Source organism: Lutra lutra, chromosome 2 (genome assembly GCF_902655055.1).
Source record: "Lutra lutra chromosome 2, mLutLut1.2, whole genome shotgun sequence".
Taxonomy (NCBI): Eukaryota; Metazoa; Chordata; class Mammalia; order Carnivora; family Mustelidae; genus Lutra; species Lutra lutra.
In genome coordinates this window covers 55,984,220-56,007,245 of record NC_062279.1, presented here as the reverse complement: position 1 = coordinate 56,007,245, position 23,026 = coordinate 55,984,220, and the positions used below count along the sequence as shown (strand labels likewise).

General features: G+C 45.5%; 1 protein-coding gene across 1 annotated transcript in view; it reads left to right on the top strand.

Moving 5' to 3' along the window:
* C2H8orf74 (chromosome 2 C8orf74 homolog) overlaps window positions 1-13,501 on the top strand; it is a 29,272-nt gene extending 15,771 nt beyond the window's left edge. Inside the window, exons 3-4 of the mRNA XM_047719880.1 lie at window positions 10,368-10,771; window positions 13,130-13,501. Of these exons, the coding sequence (XP_047575836.1) occupies window positions 10,368-10,771; window positions 13,130-13,369 (644 nt within the window). The 3' untranslated portion in view covers window positions 13,370-13,501. The remainder of the gene's footprint in view (window positions 1-10,367; window positions 10,772-13,129) is intronic.
* Window positions 13,502-23,026: the final 9,525 nt, after the last annotated feature.

Sequence of the window (23,026 nt, the reverse complement as noted above, 5' to 3'; positions counted from 1 at the left end):
GTGACATAAGCCAGCTACAAAAGGCCATGTCCTGTAGGATTGTATTTGTGTGAGGTATCTAGAGCAGTCAGACTCATGGAGGCAGAAAGGAGTCTCAGTTTCCCATCTCTAGCATGAGAGGACTAGACTAGTCCAATAGCTGTCAAAATGTGCTCCTTGGTCTGAGAGAGCATTTGCCTCAAATAAATTTGAGCAATATTGCCTATACTCTACCATTTTTGGCCATTCGCTGAGCCCACCAGCAAATTAAGGGCTCCATTTAATTTCTTTTGGTCTTCAAGGTCTCTGGCTGCAGAGCGTTCATTTCTATGTAATACAGATTGCAGAACATCCTTTGGAAAACCATGACAGAGAGGATTGGGGGCTCCTTCCAGTGTCCACCTCCAAGGGTCTACAGAGAGAGCCCATGGCTGGTTGAAAGTGGGTGGTGGGTCAGGCTGGGCTTTGAATTCTGACTTCCCCACCCCACCAGCTATGTGACCTTAAGCAAATTTCTTTACTCCTTGAGCCTCAGTTTCTCTCATGGTAAAGTGCCTACACTTGTCTCACAGAGCTGGGAGGGATTGGGTGGAGACTGAGATGACCCAGTGGGAACTCCCCGAACAAGAGTCCTCTGCTCCCTCAAGGAAAGCATACCCTGTCTTCTGAGCTGTCACTGTCGTTGGCACCTGGTATAAATGAGTTTGGCAGAACCTTACCATGAGCAGAGAGATGGGCAGGGGACAGCATTCGAGGATGCAGGATGAGGGTGGAGATGTGTGTCCTGTGCTTTTGTCTGCTTCCCACTGTCCCATGCCAGCCCCGTCGGTGCTCAAAAAGGTAAGCCATCCAGGCTGCAGCCTGACTTGGCTCCTCCCCTTTGAGCCAAGGCAGGGGCAAACAAACTGGTTTGTCAGGGGGCACTGGTGGCACCTGGATCCTCCCCCTCACTCCCACCCAGAAGGAGCAGCACCTCTTCACTGTTCCCAACCCTTCTGGGACGTGGCACATCTCCCTTGCTTTTACCCAGCCTCAAACTCCACATATGAGGGGCACTGGGAGGAGGACACCCACAGTGACTAGTCCAAGCCCAGTGGCTTTTTGCCCTAATTCTGGAGCATCTGGTGTTTTCACCCCACCCCCGCTCTTTCCCAGTTTATTGCTCTCCTCCACTGCTGTGCCTCCATCCCCATGCAGGTGCTGGCCTCCAGGGGCTTGGGGACCGTCTTCAGGAAGTTCCCAGCAGCCAATGCAAATGAAGGCCCCTCCCTGTTTTTGAAGAGCAACTTGCACGTACAGATCTGTCTCCCTGGCAGCTAGAGGCTTCTCTCTGAGACTTAATCCTTGGCTTTCTGAGTCATCAGAACCTCCTCAACCTGCAGCAAATGGAGAATGGTCTGAGGGCCAAGAAAGTGTGTCTCCTGAGCCAGCTTGGGATGATCTTTGCTGAAAACCAGAGCTGGTCAAAAGAGTCTTGGGGCTGGAAGTTAAAATCCAGCCCAGGGACTCCTTCTCCTGTGACCATGGAGGAGGTCCATACTTGGGTTTTACGACCTTAAGACTAAGGCCATAGTTATGCCCATAAGAGGGCACCTGCAAGGATGACAGGTAGCTGGGAGCACTTGCCAGCATTTGCTGAGGTCATTCAACATGACTGGACCTTCAGACCTCTTGTTTTTTTTTAAAGAATTTATTTATTTATTTGAGAGAGAAGGAGGGAGGGAGAGAGCATGAGCGAGCACAAGCAGAGGGAGCTGCAGAGGGAGAGGGAGAAGCAGGCTCCCCACTAGGCAGGGAGCCCGACAGAGGCAGGGCTTAATCCAAGGACCCTGGGATCATGACCTGAGCTGAAGGGAGAGTCTTAACCTACTGAGACACCCAGGTACCCTGGCCCTCAGACTTCTTGATTCAAATCTGGGCTCTGTGCCGGGAGCTGAATAAAGAAGACCAGGGGCCGGCCTTGACAAACCAGGCAGTTGTGGCCAACCACACGTCTGGAAGATGCAAGTGATCCCAGCCCCATGTACTCCAGACCAGGCTGGAGGAGAGAAAGGGCACTTGCCAGGATGTTCTTTTGGCTGCGTGGAGCTCAGAGAAGATGCAATGACTCACCTCGTGAATTTCAGTCACCGCTACACCAATCTGGAGTCTGGCTTTGATGATCAGAAACCAATGACCTCACCCTGGTCCCCCAGCCTCTGAGATTCCTTTACTGATCGTACCTGCCATCCTCTGCACATCACTGCCACACTTCTGAAATGCCCAGCTGACCTCTCCCTTCCCGTCTTCAGACCTCTGAGTGGCTCTGCAGCTCTCAGCCACAGTTCATTTCCTTTCAGAAATGTGATGGTTCTTTCTTTGCACACACTCCCCCGGCGGGGGGAAATGCATGTGAAATTCTGGATGCAATTTTAGAAGTGCTAGTCAGCCTCGTGGCCCATCCTTGGGGTCCACAAATTCTGGTTGAGGAGCCCAGCTTCTGTTTTGAAGTCCAGCTTTTTCCTGTGACATACACAAGCTTGCCCTTTGCAAACTGAAGACACAAAGCCCTTCTGTTCCCCCAGGCAAGTCCCCCAGACTCCGGCTTTTCCTCCCAGAAACTCTGAGCCATGTGGATCATGCACATGCCCATGCTGTACCCTACTTGCGTCCGGCCTTTATCCCTGTGGTCCCTTCTCCAGGAGTGCCCTTCCCCACCATCTCCTGCCAACCTCCCCATTCTTCCACTCTGGGCTCCCAGTATCCTTTTTGTAGGAAGCCCTCCATGACTCCTGGCCCCCAGTATCCTGCATCAAGATGCCTTCCTCATGCAAGCACCCACCCCATCTCCTCATGTTTCCCCTTCCTCCTTGCCACACTGCAGGGCCTGGGTTTGCCTCCACTGGGGTACTTGCTTGCATGTTTCTTTTAGAGGAGTCTTCAACTCTTGTCATGTCATTATGTAATGTACAGGAGTACTATTTTAAAAAATGGATGGGGCACCTGCGTGGCTCAGTGGGTTAAAGCCTCTGCCTTCGGCTCAGGTCATGGTCTCAGGGTCCTGAGATCAAGCCCCACATCAGGCTCTCTGCTCAGCAGGGAGCCTGCTTCCTCCTCCCTCTCTCTGCTTGCCTCTCTGCCTACTTGTGATCTCTGTCAAATAAATAAAAGTTTTTTAAAAATGGAGACTTATATATTCTGTGTCATATTCCATGCCCTCTCCAAAACCAAAAAAAAAAAAAAAAAAAAGAATAGAATGACAGCCCCACCGGATCCGAGCAGCACAAAGCTTATATCTATGCAGGAAGGGACCTAGTGGCCATGTGACAGGTGAGGGGACTGAAGTCCTGAAGACAGGTGCCGTGTGTAAAGGTCGCTTAGCAGAATGGGGCATCTGGGGGCTTTGGCTTTATCCTTTACCAGGTGAGAATTTCATGACTGCCTGCATGTCAGTGTCTGAGTTTCTTGGGCTCAATCTGGCTCATAACTGAGGAACAGTCATTCCCAAGCTAGCCCTCTTGGGTCAGCACTTCCTTTTTTGAGATGTGTGTATGTGTGGCTGGGGTTTGTGGAGTGTGTGTGTGTGTGTGTGTGTGTGTGTATTTTTGGAAAGCTCCAAGTGATTATGGAACACAGGGCTCCAACTGGCCCCGCGCCCCCCTCCCCACTGAGGACCTGGGACACAAGTTCAGGAATGAAGGGGTCACCAGGATCATCTGCCTGGACAGATAGTTCCCAGCACAGGAGATGGGCCAAGGAACACATGGGCCATTGTTCCAGGGCCTGCTGGGGCTCTGTGACACAGGTGAGAGGCTCTGAGAATCAAAACAGAAAATGGAGAAAAAGGGCCTTACACACTGCAGCACACTAAAGCATTATCCATTTCCCTAGAAGCTGTTTTATTTATTTTCTGAATATTTTCTGTGGGAAATACCCCAAGCCTTATTGAGGTATTACTGACAAAAATATTTACAAATATTTAAATGATTACCACAATTAGGCTAATTAGTTATTTCACACAGTTACCACTTTTATGTGCAGTGAGAATATTTAAGATCTACTCTCTTGGCTATTTTCAAATATGCAAACAGTATTGCTAGCTCTTGGCACTATCCCGTACAGAAGATCTACAGAACTTATTCATCCTGCATAACTAGAACTTTATGCTCCTTGACCAACATCTCCCCATTTTCCCCTCCCCCCAGTCCTTGGAAACCGTCATTCTACTCTGTTTCACTTTTTTTAGATTTCACATGTAAGTGGGATGATGCAGCATTTGTCTTTCTGTATCTTGCTCATTTCAATTAGCATAATGTCCTCCAGGTCCCTCAATGTTGCTGGGAATGACAGGATTTCCTTCTTTTTTAAGATTGAGTAATATTCTATGTATATAGATAGATATTCTTTATATATATTCTACATAGAGATATATATTATAGACATAGAATTCTCTCTCTATATTCTATATCTATCTATCTCACAATATCTTTAACCATTCATCCATCGACAGACACTTAGTGTCTTGGCTAATGTGAATAATGCTGCCATGAACAAGGGAGTACAGATAGCTCTTCAAGTTCCTGATTTCATTTCTTTGGATATATACTCCAAAGTGGAGTCACTGGGTCATACCGAGGACGCATTTTAGACATTTTTCCTTAATGATCCACCCCTTTTAAGTTTTAACATCATAAATATTCTGATTACATATTGTAGGTACATCTGCTTTATATATATATAAACCTTATTCTTTGTATTTAATTTAGAGTTAAACTAATGAGTCACCAAACATTATATATATCAAAAACTAATGGGGTGTACTAAACCTTGGCTAATTGAATTTTAATTTAAAAATTTTTAAAAAAATTTTAAAAGGTGACTAAAATTTTTAAATTAAATTCAAAATTTAAAAGGTGTCAATGGGTGGGAGCACCTAGGTGGGTCAGTTGGTTAAGTGTCTGACTCTTAATTTTGGCTCAAGTCATGATCTCATGGTTGGGTTTGAGCCCCATATCTGGTTCTATATTCAGTGGAGAGTCTGCTTGGGGATTTTCTCTTTCCCTTGCCATCTGCCCCTCCCTATCTCCCCACTCATGCTCTCTCTCTCTCTCTAATAATAAATAAATAAATAAATCTTTAAAAAATTTAAAACCAATAAAACTTGGAACACTGAATCAAAAACTAATGAAGAATTCTATGGTGACTAACATAACAATAAAAAAATTTTTAAATAAAACATAAAAATCTGTCAACATCTAAATTAACATTACAACTGTACCTTCTAAGTAATTTTAATGTAATTTATTTATTTATGTAAATTGTGATTATCAAATTACATGTTCAAAGAAGCAATTTATATATATACATAATGATAATAACAATGCTTCAAATCTTAAAATGTCATGCAAAAGTGCCATTTCTTTGACAAAAAATTTACAAAATTAATTGTTTTAGTTATTTTCAGTAAACTTAGAGCTTTTGGGGGGTATTTTATTTTATTTTTTATTTTTTATTATGTTCTGTTAGTCACCATACAGTACATCATTCTTTTTTTTTATGTAATTTTATTTTTTCAGTGTTCCAAGTTTCGTTGTTTATGCACAACACCCAGTGCTCCTTGCAATACATGCCCTCCTTAATATCCACCACCAGGTTCACCTGTCCACATACCCTCCTCTCCTCTAAAATCCTCAGTTTGTTTCTCAGAGTCCACAGTCTCTGGCTTCATCTCCCCCTACAACGTCCCCCATTTTCACTTTTCCTTTCCTTCTCCTAACATCCTTCAAGTTATGCCTTATACTCCACAAGTGAAACCATATGATAGACTCTTTCTGCTTGAATTATTTCACTCAGTATTATCTCCTCCAGTCCTGTCCATGTTGATACAAAAGTTGGGTATTCATCTTTTCTGATGGAGGCGTAATATTCCATTGCATATATGGACCATATCTTCTTTATCCATTCGTCTATTGAAAGACCTCTTGTCTCTTTCCACAGTTTGGTGACTGTGGCCATTGCTGCTATGAACATTAGGATACATATGGCTCTTCTTTTCACTACATCTATATCTTTGGGGTAAATACCCAGTAGTGCAATTGCAGGGTCATGGGGTAGCTCTTTATTTAATTTTTTGAGGAATCTCCACACTGTTTTCCAAAGTGGCTGCACCAACTTACATTCACACCAACAGTGTAAGAGGGTTCCCCTTTCTCCACATCCTCTCCAACAATTCATTAGATTTTGATGTAGTGTTCCAAGACTCATTGTTTTACACATAACACCCAGTGCTCCATGCAATACGTTCCCTCCTTAACATCACTGGGCCAACACATCCCCCCACCTCTCTCCCCTCTAAAACCCTCAGTTTGTTTCTCAGAGTCTACAGTCTCTCATGGTTCATCTTCCCCTCTAATCTCCCCCCTTCATTTTTCCCTTCTTTCTCCTAATGTCCTCCATGCTATTCCTTATGTTTCACAAGTAAGTGAAACCATATGACAATTGGCTTTCTCTGCCTGACTTATTTCACTCAGTATTATCTCCTCCAAGTCCCATCCAAATAGATGCAAAAGCTGGGTATTCATCCTTTCTGAGGGCTGCATAATATTCCACTGTATATATGGACCACATCTTCTTTATCCATTTGTCTGTTGAAGGGCATCTCAGCTCTTTCACTTTTGCTTCATACAGTAAATAACTAGTTTATAGGGAAAATGGGGTGGGGATGGAGTGGCCCAGGAGGGGTCTGTGGGAAGCTGGCATCCTGGGAGTGAGGAGTACGTCCACAGCCAGAGAGGGCATCCTAGGCCAAGGCCTGGCACAAGGGTATACAGAGTATGGTGGAAAAATAGGGAAAAGCCAGTGTGCCAGGCAGGAGCCGAGGGAGAGGGAGAAGGAGGAGGATCATGATCTGACCATGTTGTGGAAGGGGCATTGTTTTAACAATACCACTATTAAGGACTGAAGACCAAATTCCTCCCATAGGGGCTTAGGAGGTCCAGCACCTCCAGGCCACTGCCCATCTCCCAACATCATCTAGAATCCAACCTCATCTTTTACCAGCTGCCTTCTAGCCTGCCAACCCCTCATCCCCAGCCTTTTAGTTCCTCAAATAGGCCATGCTTTCTTCAACCACAGGGCCTTTGTACACAATGTTACCCCTGCTTGCTTCACTCTTTCCTACCTCTCTTTGCCAAGTAACTCCTCTGACACTGCTCATCTCATCTCTTTCATCACCTCCTCAGAGAATTGCTCCCCACCTTCCCTGACAAAGTCACTTCTTCCTATTCTGTGCGCAGCCAACCTGTGTAGCTCTGAGGAGGGTTATACTCTGTGTATTTCCTCCCTAGGCCTTCATTGCCTCTCTGGAAGCCAGATGAGCTCTTGACACATGGAAGGCCCCTAATACTTGCTGGGTGGTTAAATGAACAGTTCTGTCACCGCACTTAGCATCAGAATTTGTCCATTTACTCGCTAGGTACTCATCGGCTCCTACTGTGCACAAAGTCCTGTGCTAGGGGCTAAGCATTTGTGTAATTGTCCCCTTTTCTACAAACTGGAAGCTCTCTGAGGGCAGAGGTCATGTCAGAGGTAAATGTCTCACCTATAACATATTCTATTGGTGGCCCTGCCACCCTCCAACTGTCCCAGAGTGAGCACGTGGGAGTTGTGCAGGTTGCTACCACACTCCACATCTGATCATCAGTCCTGCCACTCAAATCTTCTCCTGCCCATACCTGCTAACCTGGCATTCTCAGGCCACAGTAACTCTCATCTGGACTGGGCCACACCATGCACCAGCACCACATGACCATCAATGCGATCTAATTCAAGGCAACCGTAGCCATGTGTACAACCTGCCTACAACACTGTGCTGACCCTGCACTGCCTACAGTGCAAATATTTGGATTCTGAATGTAGCCTCCAAGGCCCTCCCATCTGTTTCCCACCTACTTCTCCACTCAATGCTTGCCATATGCTGCCTCCATCTCTAAGTGCCAACAACAAACCCAGTCTTATTCTCCACTCATGCCATGCAGCTTCTTGCCCCAATGCTCTCACTCAGCTGTACCCATGAAGTGCCCCTCTTACTGTCTTTACTGGCTCAGTCTCACTAAGTCTCTGAGGTGTACCTCATGCATTATCTTCTCAGGGGGGAATCCCTGTCCTCAGCTGAACATTCCTCTTCATATGATTCTGTTTCTCTTTATACATGTAACATTTACTTATGTGTCTCTCCTGTGAGCACTTTGAAGGCAAGGAATGTGTCTTGTCATAGTACTGCCAGACCTAGCATAGAGCTTAGTATTAATAAGCACTCAGTAACAGTTGACAAATTAATCTTGGATGGATGTGTAGGTGCGTGGGTGGATGAGTGGATGGATGATGGATGGATGGACAAATGGATGGATGAATGGATGATGGATGGATGGATGGATGAGTGGATGGATGGATGGACAGATTGATGGATGGATGGGTGGGTGGATGAATAGATGGAGAGATAGAAGGAAGGAATTATAGATGTGGTTAGAAGAGACTTTTCCCAGAGGGCAGAAACAAACTCTTCTTTTCCTACAGCATTTATTAATTCCTACCATGTAGCAGGCTTTGTGCAAGGCACTTGGACATATCATCCCATTTGATTCTCATAATAATCCTATCAACTAAATATAATTATCCCATTTTATATCTGTGGGAATGAAGACCCAAGTGTTATAGCTAGCAAGTGACAGAGCTGTCTCAGGCCTCCAAACCTTCCCTCTATACCACTCTGGAACAGAAGCACTCTCTTGGGCCTCTGAACCTGCTTATTTGCCTTGAAAGAAGGGGAAAACACAGCCCGACAACCTTCAATTCTGCACAGGGGAGAGGTCCCTCTTCATCCCTTTTGCAGGAGACTGAAGTCTACATCCAAGTAACACTTCCCAGCACATTCTAACGAGGCTCAAAGTGGAGTAGTGCTTTATCTACTACTATTTTTCTAAAACAGTGATGCCTTACCATCTTAGTATTCTGGGTAGATTTAAAGTAAATATTCTCATACAGAGCCAAGAGTGAGGAGCCAAAATGAACATACAGTGGGGGTGGGGTGAGGAGGACTTTACAAAAACCATGTGGACAAGACTGAGACTGCCTCTCCTAAAAGAACATGAAGACCCCTGGCTGGAAAGGTGAGAGACTCTTCCAGGACCCCATGGGGAGCTCACACAGGAAAGACAAGGAAAGGGATCTACACACGTTGGACCTCCACTCCAGGAGTAAAGCCAGGCTCCCTGCATCCAACACTTGGTCTCTATCTTCAGTGGATAAAACTGTGGAATCCCCAAAAGCATGTGACTTGGTGGTCAGTTGGCCCAAGCTCCCATAGACATATGTCCATATGTCGTACATAGACACTGAATCAGGGAACAAGAGACACTTGACTGAGTTTACAATGCACTTCAGGGAAGGCATCTGTGTGAGGACCCAGGTATGCTTACACCAGGGCATGCTCTTTCTCTCTCCCTTGTCTTTTTCTCTGCCTAATGTCTGCTCACCAGGTCTTACATCTCACTTAGCAATGACCATTTACTGAACCACCCTCTGTGTTAAGATCCAATCATATGCTGCAAAGAGTCCTACCTCCTTAACCACAACACTACACCAACCTTTTGATGGAGTTGTGAGAAAAAGGAGTGAATGGGAGGAGATGAGAGAAGAGGTTTGCTCAGGAAAGGCATTGCCTATGGTGTAACTCCAGAGCAGAATTTTGCATGGTAGAAACAATATTTGCCTAACTCTGTGACACACATCTACAGCATAATGATTGCCTGGACATCTGTCTCTTGTCATCTCATGCTCCACTCTTACCAGAATCCCTTTTTTACACCCTCATCTCCTTTCTGAGGGCTTTGAAGTGGAAACAATATAAAGCACAGCTGAAGTAAACCTTTAAAATGAGAGTTAAGGGGCGCCTGGGTGGCTCAGTGGGTTAAGCCTCTGCCTTCAGCTCAGGTCATGATCTCAGGGTCCTGGGATCGAGCCCCGCATTGGGCTCTCTGCTCAGCAATGAGCCTGCTTCCTCCTCTCTCTGCCTGCCTCTCTGCCTACTTGTGATCTCTCTCTCTCTGTCAAATAAATAAATAAAATCTTTAAAAAAAAATGAGAGTTAAAAGTCAAAATATAGGTAAAGAGTGAGATAACCATATAAAATGAGATAAATATAAGCTATTGCATAAAATAGGCACTGAGCTTCCTAGAAGCTAAGACAAAAGGGAAAATGTGATACACTCCATAGTTTTTAAGAGCTAATAAATGGTAATATAGAATAGCTGGTAGGATGTGGGCTCTACGTTCATAGGGTCTGGATACTGAGCTATCAATGCAGCTCTACCTCTGTTCACACTTAATGCCTGGCCTCTCTGTGCTTGCAGGTTGCTCCATCACTGAGGCTGTGACAATTCTGGGGAACAAGCTCAGAGATTACCAGGGGCAGTTCAACACCACCCACCTGCTGGCCCTCTGTGACTACTTCCACAACACTTTTATCCGCCACTACAAACTCTACCAGTATGTCCTGGGCCAGGACCAGGAGGTCAACCTGACTGTCACACACCTGGAAGTGTGTGCGCCACCCCATCCCCTCCCTCTGACTGAGGGCATGGACAGGGACATCTGGCAGCTTGAGCAGCAGATGGCAGAACTCAATATGGCTGAGGTGCAGAAACGCACGAATATGTTGCTCCTAAAGGAGGCGTTGCACCTGGAGCAAGAGCATAAGCTACAGAGAACGTTCTCGGCGGTGCCTGAGCAGCCCAGTCGGGTTCTGAAGAGAGAGGTAAGGCTGTGCCTGCGAGATGGAAAGATGTTCACCTGTCACATACAAATGCCCATTCCTATCAAGAAAACATGGTGGCTGGAGTCAGACTCACAGAGAGGACCCCATTGTCTGCACACATGGGATGGGGCAGAAGGGGACAGACAGTCACTGAACATGGGCCACAGGTTTTGTGTGCATGTTTCATGAAACAATCTGTGAGATGTAATTCATGTACCCATTTTAGTAATGAGAGGAGTGGAGCTCAGGGAATTTAATGGACTCATCCAGGGTCACCAAGCTAGCAAGGGGTAGAGTTTACATTTAGGCTAAGGCTTGGCTGACCCCAAAGTCCAAGTTCTTTCCACTGCAACATTCATCAGTGACAGATTCCACTAAAGAAGACCCTAGGCTCTGAATCACCACAGATTCTCTCAGTGCTCTTCATTCTTTGAGGCCTCGTAGTGGGGGAAGATGATACAGGAAGGGCCACTGGGGATAGCCCAAGTGGGTGATATGCTGAGATAGGCAAAGGGGTGGGGCTAGGGGGTCAGAGAGAATCTAGAAGAGTCTGGCATGGATCTAAGAAATTGGGCTCCTTTGTTGACCACTCTTAAGACCACCGAGGCTCCAGGAGCCAGAGGCTCAATGATCAGCTCTTTACTAATGGTAACTAGCATGGCCCCAGGGCCACCAACTTCTTAAGGGTCTGGAAGAGTCCAAATTCATTTTTTAATCTAGACATAGGCACTTATATCATCACTGTCACATCATCTGTAAACACAGACAATTGTCCTCGTATGTGTATACACAATTGTGTATATGTGTTGGGGAGATTGGGGCTGAGGTGGAGGTAGAGAGTCCCAGAGCCTATATATTTCAAAAGGTCTCTAAATCATCAGCCAAAGAGTGAATGGCCCTATGAAATATTCCCTTAAATATATATAAAATATGGGGAAAATCTTTAAAGAGAAATTAGCACAACAGAATAAATGTTACTCTTCTAAGGTTAAGTCAAGTCTTCCAGAGAAATAACACGTCAGGCTGCCATGCAATCTTAGAGCATTAAGATGTCCAGCAAACAAGAACACAGCAGATCCTAAGCAACAGCTTGTCTCCACCCGCTCTGGGGGACCTTACTCTAGAACATGTGGACAAGGCCAGAAATGTGAGGGGCTGCCTTCCCTCACACTCTTGCTTCTTCTTGTTCACACAGTTGTCCTTCTTTGCCCCTCCCACCTCCCCTGCCAGCCCTCATTACTTTGCTGTTGGTCCCTGCCTGGTAGAGCTCATGGACTAGAGTCCCCTCCACTGTGTGCCTTTAGTCTTGTGTCTGAGCTGGAGACCATAGGATAAACATGATACATCTTCTTGGAGCATGATCCTTCCCACAGACTTAGGGGAAGAATATTATTTTTATATAAAAACAATCAAGGAGATAGTACAGGGCAAATGTCAGATTTTACATGAATTTTTAAGTTAAAATATGAGATTGCAAAGAGATATCTTCTAGGCAATCAGATACTCCAAGTATGTCCCCTCCAGACAAGCACGAATTCTCCTCTACAGTTTGGTTGTTCAAACGGGGAATTTGGAGAAACACAGTTACATGGTCCATGTCTCCAGGATTCCATGATGCCATAGTCCTGATTGAGATGACAGGTAGTGTCTCCTGTTTAATATGGTAGATGGTGGCTGAGTTTCTATTCTTTCCATGACTGGCTGGTTGAGGGACAGGCCCACTCTCTGAGCAACTTGCTCTGTCCTTCTGATGAAGCCTGCTACTAGAACTTCAAGATGTAAAAATGAGATGAGGGCAGGAGGATAGGAAAGGGGCATAGTATCCAAATGGAACACGCATTGATCAGAAGGTATGGGAATATGGGACTGGCCTATAGACCTAGAACAATATTATTAATAAAGGACCCACTCAAATAGGGTTATTACTATAGTAGTCCTGAAGCGAGAAGGGAAGAAAGTCCAAAAAGAGAGCTATGGGACAGGGCTATGGGACAGGAGGTGTAGTGTAAGGAGAGGATCAGAGTCAGGGCCAACCCACAGCAGACTGGGAGGGAGGCGAGAGACTTCATTCTCTTTCCAGCCTCGGATCTCCTACCAGCGCCTCCCATTGGCTGAATTCAGCCTAAAACCAGAGGGATAAGGTAGCCAGTTGAGACAGCCTTTATAAGTCAGACTCTCAGAGCACAGAGTAGGGTGGAGAATGGTGGCCAAGAGAGCTCATGGGAGAAATGGAAAGTTCTAGAATACAGAAAAAGGAGCTGATGTGTTCAGCATTGGATCCTGTGGGGGGACTGTATCTGCAGATGGCCTCAGCCTTTCCTAGGGCCCTGATCACCAGCCATGTTCCGTTTCTTCCAGGAGTTAGAAAATCTCATCAGTGAGGCCATTCACATCCAGATCGAATGCCTGAAGGAGCTGCTGCAGTATGAGATACAAATAACTTTTGATATTTTGGATCTGAAACTTCAGAAGAAGACTTTGAACCTCAATGCTCCTATTCCTTCCCCACTTGCAATCACTGGCCAGCAAGGGCAAGATGAATCTCTTAAGTTCAATAAAGTAAATAAAGGAAAGAAAGCAAAAGCAAAGAAGAAGTAGAAAGCCATTGGTGTCCATTGACTGAAGACACTGACTGAGGAAAAGCCGTTGACAATTTTGGAAGTATTATGTGATGTGCTCAGCACCCAGTAGATCAGAGGTTTCTAGCAATTAAAAGAAATAAAACAACAGTCCTCAGATTTCCTCTTCTGTCTTCCTCTATCCTCTACCCCATGAAAATCCAACCCAAAAGGATTTTTCCTGCGTGGTGGAAGAAAGCTGTCTTACTCTGCTGAGCACAGAATTTGTGTTGCATGGGCAGGCAAACATCACTTGTTAACTAAGGCTGAGTTTAGATGCTAAAGATAGAACCACCACCAGTAGGTTTAAGTGGATAAGAGTGAGGGTGACACCAGACACCAGGAAGGAATTCCAGCTAACACAGTGGTTCTCTGGCTAGAGTGGGAACAGGACCTAGGATTCTGTTTCCATTCTGCAGTTTGTACAACAGGACTGACAGCCCACAGTCTGTTATGCACATGCCAGTCTCTCTGCTAGAAGACCTGGAGCTGCCTAGAACCTATGCAAAACTCTTCCTTTTGTGAGAACCTACATCACTTAGACTGAGGCAGGGGACTCGGTACTGCCCGCAGCCAGAGATCTGCCTTTGAACCCAGCTCGCTTCTGGTCTGCTGTGTGACCTTGCTCACATCCTTTCTATCTCTAGGGCCCAGCTCTCCCTCTCTGTTAGGTGGGGGTGTTGCCCGCTGGTGTCAGGTCTTTCTCCCACTCTAACCTGGAGATGATGAAGCAAGGTCAGCTATTCCCATTTTTCAAGGGGTTCAAGAGTCAAGGGGATCAAGTACCCACCTCAAGGTCACACAAGAGGGAGTGAGAGAATTGGGACTAGAGTTCAGGTGTCTGGACTCTTATTTCTGCACTCTTTCCCCTACAGCATTATGTCTCATGGTGATAGGGACACAAATCCTGTAGTAGTTGGCTTATCACAGCCATGTAACTGACAAGAGACTGTGGCCTCCAGGATCAGCAGAAAAGCTATTGCCACTCACTGTCTCTTCCCATACCAGCGACCTGCTCTGCCCACCTCTGCCATCTGCCCCATGTCCTCGTTTATTACAGATGGGCCGCTGTGTACTGTACCAATCTCATACCCATCATCTCTCCATCGCCACTGCTGCCTTTGGGGTCTTATAACCAAAGTGTGCCTGGCTCTGTGTGTTTCCAGGCAAACTCATCCTGCTTTTGGAGGCCAAGCTGGATTCCAGTAGAGAGAGGGAGCCCCAAGGGGGCATATCATCAATCCGGAAACTTCTAACAGAAGTCCAGGAGACAGGAGGCCCTTAGCTGAGAAGGGGCCTCACCAGGAGCACTCCCCCATTCTCCTGCCTACCTCAATGCCACAGGGAGTGTGTTTTGTATCTGGAAGTTCTGTAAGCTTTCCCATACCTCTCTGGACAGAGAAAGGAAGTTCCAGGTTTTTCCTAAATTATTCATCCTTTCATTCACTCATCCATTAACATAGTCATATTTCACATTTTTTAAATATCCACATCTTCTGTGTGGCTGAAAACACAGTGACCCAGAGAGAAGTATGTGAGCTGTCATCCTATCCTGTCCAGATCTGACCAGGGCCGCAAAGCATTCTGGTAGCCTATGTGGATGAGACTTGTGTGTGTGTGTGTGCGCGCGCACGTGCACATGTGGGTGTACTTATGCTTGTAATTATGTGTGCGTGCATGTGCGTGAGTACGTGTAGGTGTTTGGGGGGAGAGGTGGAAGGGGCAAGTGGGCAGTACTCCAGCCCAGACCGTATGCTGGAGACTCCTGATGCTGGAGCAGCAGAGAATCAGGCACCCTGGCCAGCCTGGCAAGAAACTGAGCTGAAAGCTCTGTTCTCATGTCCAGGAGACACTGGAAGTAGTGGTTGTCAATCAAGTATAAAAGGGTTTATAGCTCCTTCTTGCCTTGCCTTTCCCCACATGGATGGTGGCTCAACCATCTCATCCATACCCAGGGTCCCAGCCTTGTCCTGTCCCCGTGTCCGGTGCCCAGATAGACCCACAGAACCCCTGAGGCTTTGAAACCTTTCAGTCTCAGGCCACTTGGACCCTAAGGTATGGACAGTGGTCTGTTGGTGTTGTCCTCCCCACTGGACCTGGACCTTTCCCAGGAAGTCTCCTGCCAAGGGACCCCCACTCACCATCCCCATGGGTGGACATACAGCCTGACCAGTATCCTCCTATTACTCCTCCAGCAAGGGGGTGGGTGCTCCATGTAGTGGCTGTGAGGAAGAAGAAAGTGTCTCTTGCAGCCTGTGTCCACACAGTCAGCCTGCAGTGCCCTCCCTCCCATTCAGGGGTAGCTCTTCTCCTTAACCTGGAAGGGTTGGAGTCAGGACTAGCATTTCAGCCCCACACTAGGTGTAGATGTTAAAAAAAAATATTTGGGGAATGAAGAAAGAATGAATGAATGAATGAGTGAAAATGTTAAGAAAATCCTGGAACTTCCTTTCTCTGTCCAAACAGATATGGAGAATCTTACCAAACTTCTCAGATATAAAACACTCCTCCCTCTTGCTAAGGTAAAACAGAGTTGTAGGCTTTACCATATGATGGAGGTAGGAATCTCTCCTACCCTGCCTTCCCAATGGAATCCTCCACTGGGCTCAGCCCTGTGCTAGAAGTTTCTACCCTCAAGAATTTCTCCTGGGGGCATCATGGTGGCTCAGTCAGTTAAGCATCTGACTCTTGATTTAAGCTCAGGTCATGATCTCAAGATCGTGAGATCAAACCCTACATTGGGCTCCATGCTGGGCATGGACCCTGCTTAATATTCTCTCTCTCCCTCTCCTTCTGCTTCTCCCTCCTCCTCATGTGTACACACTCTCTCTCTCTCTCTTTCTTAAAAAGAAAATATGTTTCTCCCCAATTAGCAAGGGAGACAAATACCCCAAAACCCATCAGACTTCCACAATCATTTGGTGTCATCTCCTCAAGGACAAGCAGAGGAGGCCTGGGGGTTTCTCTGGGAGAGAGAGGGACACCCTAAGCATTCTGCCTCCTCCAGCTCCTACTCAAATATACAGAAGTTCTGGTTTCAGTGCTTGTTAAATATCCATTTCAGGGGTAGCTGAGTTGCATTTGGGAAGGAGACTGGGACAGGGAAGTCACAAGAGACCAGAAACGAGGTGAGAAGGCACATCAACGAGTGGATTTAAGGCCTGCATGGGGACAGGAGTGGAGGCCTCAGACCACATATACACTGAGAGTTAAAATTGGGCTTTCTACATCAAGGTAAGATCAGAGAATGGGTGATCCCCTTAGGAAAACCCTCCCTCCCACCCCCCTGAGGAAGGAGCACTGAGCAGGCTTTTGCTGCAACTGTCAGAGGACCCCAAGTCAACTGTGGAAGAGCAGAGTCTCCACCTGTGCCCCTATGCTCACGCAAGGCCTGGACACTGACACCACATAGACATGGAAACCCCAAACGGAGAAACTACCCTAAAACTGGGTTGGGATCAGAACATCCCTTCGAGCCCAAGGATAAAGTTCCTGCAGGTAAGGTGGCCAAATTCTCTGTTTGTCGTGGATGGTGTCAGTTGCCCCCTGTTGTCCTGGTGTTCTATCTAGTTTGTCATTGCTTAATGAAGTCCTATTAAGAATTGCTTTAAAAGAAGCCAAGATCAGATCAGTACCCCTTTGCTTGTACTTCCAGCTTCTGCTACAGTCACATCTCTTGGTGAGTGATGTGTGCTGTGAGCAAGTGAGTTTTCACTTAAACTCAGGCTAAATCTGGAAGATGATGAGGGCTGACCTGCCTCTCCTTCCCAATCCTTTCCCAACCCAGTGCAACCCTCTCAGGGACACCGCATGCAGCTCCCCTTAGACCCTGAAATGCACACAGACACAAGCAGTGGAGGAGAGTCATTTCCCCTCTGGGGTGGTGGGAAGGTAAAGACCCATGCCAGTTGTGCCATGGCCCGCAAGGTTCAGGAAGCTGCAGGCCAACAGACTCCAGGTTAGTGGGGAAAGTAAGGAGTGACAGGTATGAACTGCAGGATCTAGAAGGCAGCAGTCTTGCTCTAGGGTTCATAGGCAGTAATGGGCAGCATTGCTGCAGCAACTTTCCCACTTACCATGTACTATCAATCTACAATTATTTATCTTAGTGTTTGCTACTGCATTTTCATTTTTCAATAAACCCTCAGTAGCAAGGAATTCCACAAAATAAGAAAGTGCATGAGTCATGAAAATGTAAATATCTTTCTCTTTTTCAATAAAGTTAATGGCAAACTGTAACAATCACAAAAATGTTATCAGCATTTACCATCAGCCCTGAGAACCATGGTGATGTCACTGACTACATAAAAATCAGGCACAAATCTGCTCAGGGAGTATCAGCATCTAACTCAAAGGTCATCAGTGACTTTAAGAACACTGTCTAAAATCCTGCTCAGGGACACCTGGGTGGCTCAGTCGGTTAAGCATCTGCCTTTGGCTCAGGTCCTGACCCCAAGGTCCTGGGATCAAGTCCCTCATTGGGCTCTCTACTCAGTGGAGAGTCTGCTTCTCCCTCTGCCCAGCCCCCCCCCCCCCCCCCCCCCCGCTCATTCTCTGTCTCTTTTTCTCTCTCTCTCTCTCTCACTCAACCTAATAAATAAATAAAATCTTTAAAAAAAAATAAAATAAAATCCTGGTCAAATATTATCCTGGGTGTGTCTGTCAGGGTGTTTTTGAATGAGACTAATATTTGAATTGACTGACTAGATAAAGCAGATTGTTCTCCCCAATGCGGGTGAGCCTTGTCCAGTCAGTTGAAGGCCTGAATAAAACAAAACACTGACCTTGCCACACCAACCCCACCCTGAGTATGAGAGAATGGTCCCTGTCTGACAGCATTTGAAATGGAACATAGCTCTTCCTGTTTCTATGGCAGCCTGACAGCCTGAGACATCAGCCATGAGAACGTGGGACTAGCCAGCCTCTATAATCACATGAACCAACTCTTATAATACGTCTCTTCCATGAATATATATAATCTTCTGTTGATTGGTTGTATTTTTCTGGAGAACCCTGCCTAGTACATTTTTCAGTTCCACGTTTTCTTGCACACATGCTACAAGTGTTTATTTGATAGCACCACCCAGAGAAGAACGTCATACATGGTTAAATGATGCCAGTGTTATACTCATGGAATCGGTGCGACAATAAAAAAAGAAAAATCTGGTAATTCCAATAACAATTCACTTTTTTTCATATAATTCAGGCAATCAAAGTAAAACTTTTAGAAATTCATTTCATTCAAGGTGAACTATCTCTCAATATTGTGAATATAACTGGAAATTTTCTTTTTAAAAGTTCAACATGACAGATGCAAGTAATTGTTTTTGAGGTGATAATATCACTTCAAATATATAAATGTTGGCAAAATCAATGTTCTCATTAAATTAAAAAAAAAAAAACATGGAGCAGAAATGTACCTAGAATTGGTTGTTGGGCATACAGATGTCAGACCTGCACCAAGAGGGTCAGAAAGTAAAACTGAGGTGGAGAAGGGATGGGAGAAAGTGATGAGCAACTCCACACAACAGAGTCAGACTCCTCCCACTATGCTTCAGAGCCAGTTGGAATTCACTCATTCATCCCCCAAATATCACCTGACCAATTGTTCATACCGGATATTGTTAGACGCAAAGGACTCAAGAGTAAAAATATAGACAAGGTTCCCATCCATGAGCTCACATTCAAGTGCAAAACGTGAAGCAATTAAATAAGCAAGATATTCACCGGCTGGGATGTGAGCTATGGAGACTATAAGCAGGTGCAGAACTCGAGTAACTCTGGGGTAACTGGGACTTTGTTACTGAGGCTGTTCAACAGGCACATATTAAGTGTCTATTAGATGCCTGATGCTGGGATAGGTGGCAAATATGAAGATATGAAAAAGACACAGTTAGTGCCCTCAATGAGCTTGCAGTCTAAACAGGAGGCAGATGCATACACTGCTAATGTTAACATAAGGAAGAAGGAGACAATGCTAAAATAGACACTCAAAGGGGAGAAATAGACTATTAGAGGAGGGATCAAGGAGAGGTGCTCCTTGAAGGACAATGTGAAATGGATTTTGAGAGATAAGTAGGATTCTAACTGAGGGGGGAAATTGGAGAAAGCACGTTAAATAGAGAGAAAATAAAAGCATATCTACAGGCTGTGGTTGGAGGAGAAAAAGCAAGAGCCAGGACAGCAAGTGGCCTGGGCCAGGTGGTTGCAGGGATAGTGCAAGGGCAAGTGACAAAGCCATCCGCACCCGGGGGTGGGGGGTTGTTATACAAAAGAGGAGGAAGAGTGTGGGCTCTTGATCTGTGGGGAAAGACTTTAAGAGGTTTAGGCATTTAAGGAGGACATGTGATGTGATGAGCACTGGGTATTATAGGCAACTAATGAATCATTGAATACTACACCAAAACCTAATGACATACTATATGCTGGCTAACAGAATCTAAATAAAAATTTAAAAAATAAAAAATAAAATGTTTAGGCAGGGGAAAGGTGCCTGGGTGGTCCAGTTGGCAAGAATCTGACTCTCAATTTCAGCTCAGATCATGATTTCAAGACTGTGAGATCAAGCCCCGTGTCCGGCTCCACACTCAGCATGGAAGTCTGCTTGAGATTCTCTCCCTCTGACTTTCCTCCCACTCCCATGCATGCTCTCTCTCTCTCTTTTCTCTTAAATAGGTAAAATAAATTAAATTTTTAAAAACAAAGAAAATATCAAAATCTTAAAAAAAAAAAAAAAAAAGAAAGAAAGAAAGAAAAAGGGGCACCTGGGTGGCTCAGTGGGTTAAAGCCTCTGCCTTCGGCTCAGGTCATGATCTCCAGGTCCTGGGATCAAGCCCCGTGTCGGGCTCTCTGCTCAGCGAGGAGCCTGCTTCCCTTCCTCTCTCTCTCTCCCTGCCTCTCTGCCTACTTGTGAGCTCTGTCTGTCAAATGAATAAATAAAATCTTAAAAAAAAAAAACCAGAAAATATCTCATGTTTTTAAAAAGGGCTTAGGGGAGCAAAATTATTGCAGCGATATAGAAGCTGGAGGGTGACTAGGAAGGAGGCTATTAAAATAATTCAAGCCAAGTATAATACACAAATATTTAGTAAGTGTCTATAGTGTGCTAGCAACTCTTCTGAGCCCTGAGATATTGCACCAAACAGTAAATAAGTCCCTGCTCAGGAAGGTTCTAATCTAGTGGGGAGACAGAGAAAGAGAGAGAGAAGATGAATAAACAAGTAAATATTGAGTGTAACACATGGTGACAAGTTACATGCATTGAACACACACTGTGTGCCAGGCACTTTGGTAAGCACTTGTTATGTCATCACATACTGTATTTTCATGACAATCCTATAATGAACAAACTAATAATATCATCCCTATTATATAAATGAGAAAACTGATGAACAGGGGTTAAATAATAGCAGGCAGTACCCACAGAGCTCATACTCTTCACCTCCATGTTTTACTGCCTTTCACGGGTTGGTGGTCTGGCAATAGCCGAGGGTGGGGAAGAGAAGACCACAAAAGCGGGGACCTTCCTCTCCCCAGTCTGGGCATCCCAAGCTCCTCTACTCCAGCAGCTATTGTGCAGTCATCCCTTTGCACTGTGGTGGCTTATCTGCCTACTGTGCTGCCAGCTAGTCTGCAACTCCAGTGAGAGCCAGGAGCCATTGTACATCTGTTGTGTCTTCTTCACCTCACACATCTGGACATGTGTGCAGGCTCTGGGACTGGAGCATTGCCAAAGGCCACCTGTTCAGGGGGGATCAAGTGGCTGCATGGGTGGAGTAGGAAAGGAGAACCATGATGGATGAGAAGCACTCATCCTAGGTTCTCTGTGTCAATGGGGAGAACTGTTTTATCTAAAAGATATCAGCATTTTCAACGACAAGTAAGGAATTATGTTCTCATCCTTCTTGGCCAGGGTCCTAGTCCCTCTTCCTTTCTGTAGAAACTCAGGTACAGGAATAACAACAGAGACACCAATGGCATCTTACAATTACCTGGTTTACAGGTGAGTTTACAAAGTAGCCCTGCACCTCCATGGAATTTTCCAGTTTTGACTGTCTAGGTCAAAATCTCCTTTGAAGAACTTTTTTCCTTCTTCTGCCCCAGTCAAGTGTTTCTGAGGGGGTTTCCTAGCCTTAGTGCCTTCCTTCCAAGCTGAAGGATGGGCACATGGTACTCCATTGCACTTGGCTACAGTGGTTGGGCCCTGCATGGGCACATGACCCATGCTGGACCAATCAAAATACTCTATTCTCACCCTACCCAACATGCCCCCAGCCCTGTTGATTGATTCATGGGTTTTTCTAGAGAACAGGCAGGGTTCTGATCAGAGCAGCCAATAGCTGTGATTCCAGCCTGAGAGAAGAAAGACTACATACAAAGGAAGCAGAAGAGAATGGGGAGAGATTGATTGAGAGGTTGCTCTTTTATCTTGTCATCCTAGAGACATCTCTCCCCTGTCAGTGGTTTGAGCCAATGTGCACACACTCATGATCTGACTGAGGTCAGTAAGACAGGCAGGGCAAGAAATTCTTCCCCCATGACAGATGAGGACACAGAGACAGAAAGGTAAAGTGATTGCTCAAGGTCACTTGACTAATAGGTGGTGAAGCCTTAGCAAAAGCAACGAGAACTTCTGTCCTCTGGATGAGAGCTCTTGGTTCATCCACAGCCTCAAAGGGCAAAGTCCCTATACACATGTTTATCACCCTGTGCTCCTGTGCAAAGGCATCTGGGTATAAGCCGTTCTTTTTGTTCTGGACTTGGACATGGAATGAAGCCATAGCATCTACTCTTCAATTCTGGAAAACATTCAGGGCCCAGAGGATCAAACCTCTGCCCTGGGAACTTGCACAAACAAAGTCAAAGTCAAATGAAGGATTTGAGCAACACTACACAAAATTTACCAGTAATCATTGTTCCCTCTTCAGAAAACATTCCCCCCACCAAAAGCAGAGTCACCAGCCCCTTCTCATTCAATAGGGTGTCTACCATAACATGCATGAAGTCCAAAATTTATCAATTATTAATGCCTTATTTTAACTCCTCACAGTGGTGCTTGTAAACCATCCTCTAAAGAACTGAAAAGGCTTTCTAATATTTTCTCTAGTTATTTTTACCTGCTTAAAGGATTGAGAAAACAGGCCATTCCCAGTCCCTGCATGTGTGAAATGAGGAACAAGGTGGCACTCATATCCCTTTTGAGGCTACTTCCTCTTCCAGCATTCTCAGAACATGGCAGCATGGCTCCCAGCCAAGGTTCACACATACCTGGGCCAGAGTGAGAACAGGGAAATTGTTTTCTGAACCTTATATGGTTCAGATAGTATATGGATACTATGGATAACATAGTAAGACTATGTTATCCAGGTCCCATCATCCCAGAAGAGTTTCTCAGTCTGTGGGTTTCAGACTTCCAACAAAATTTGGAAATGCCACCTCCATGACCCCCACAGCAAAGGAAGCAGCACAGTTCAAAATTTCCCTGAGTTTCTCATGTAAACAAACTTGGTATATGGATTCTGGACCCCAAATGTCCCTAATGCATTTGTGAACAATTTAGGCTAGACAGGTGGACAAATCTTTGAAACTTTTCTAGCAAAAGGATAGATCTATTGGTGAAAGTGGGGCAGTTAAGGCA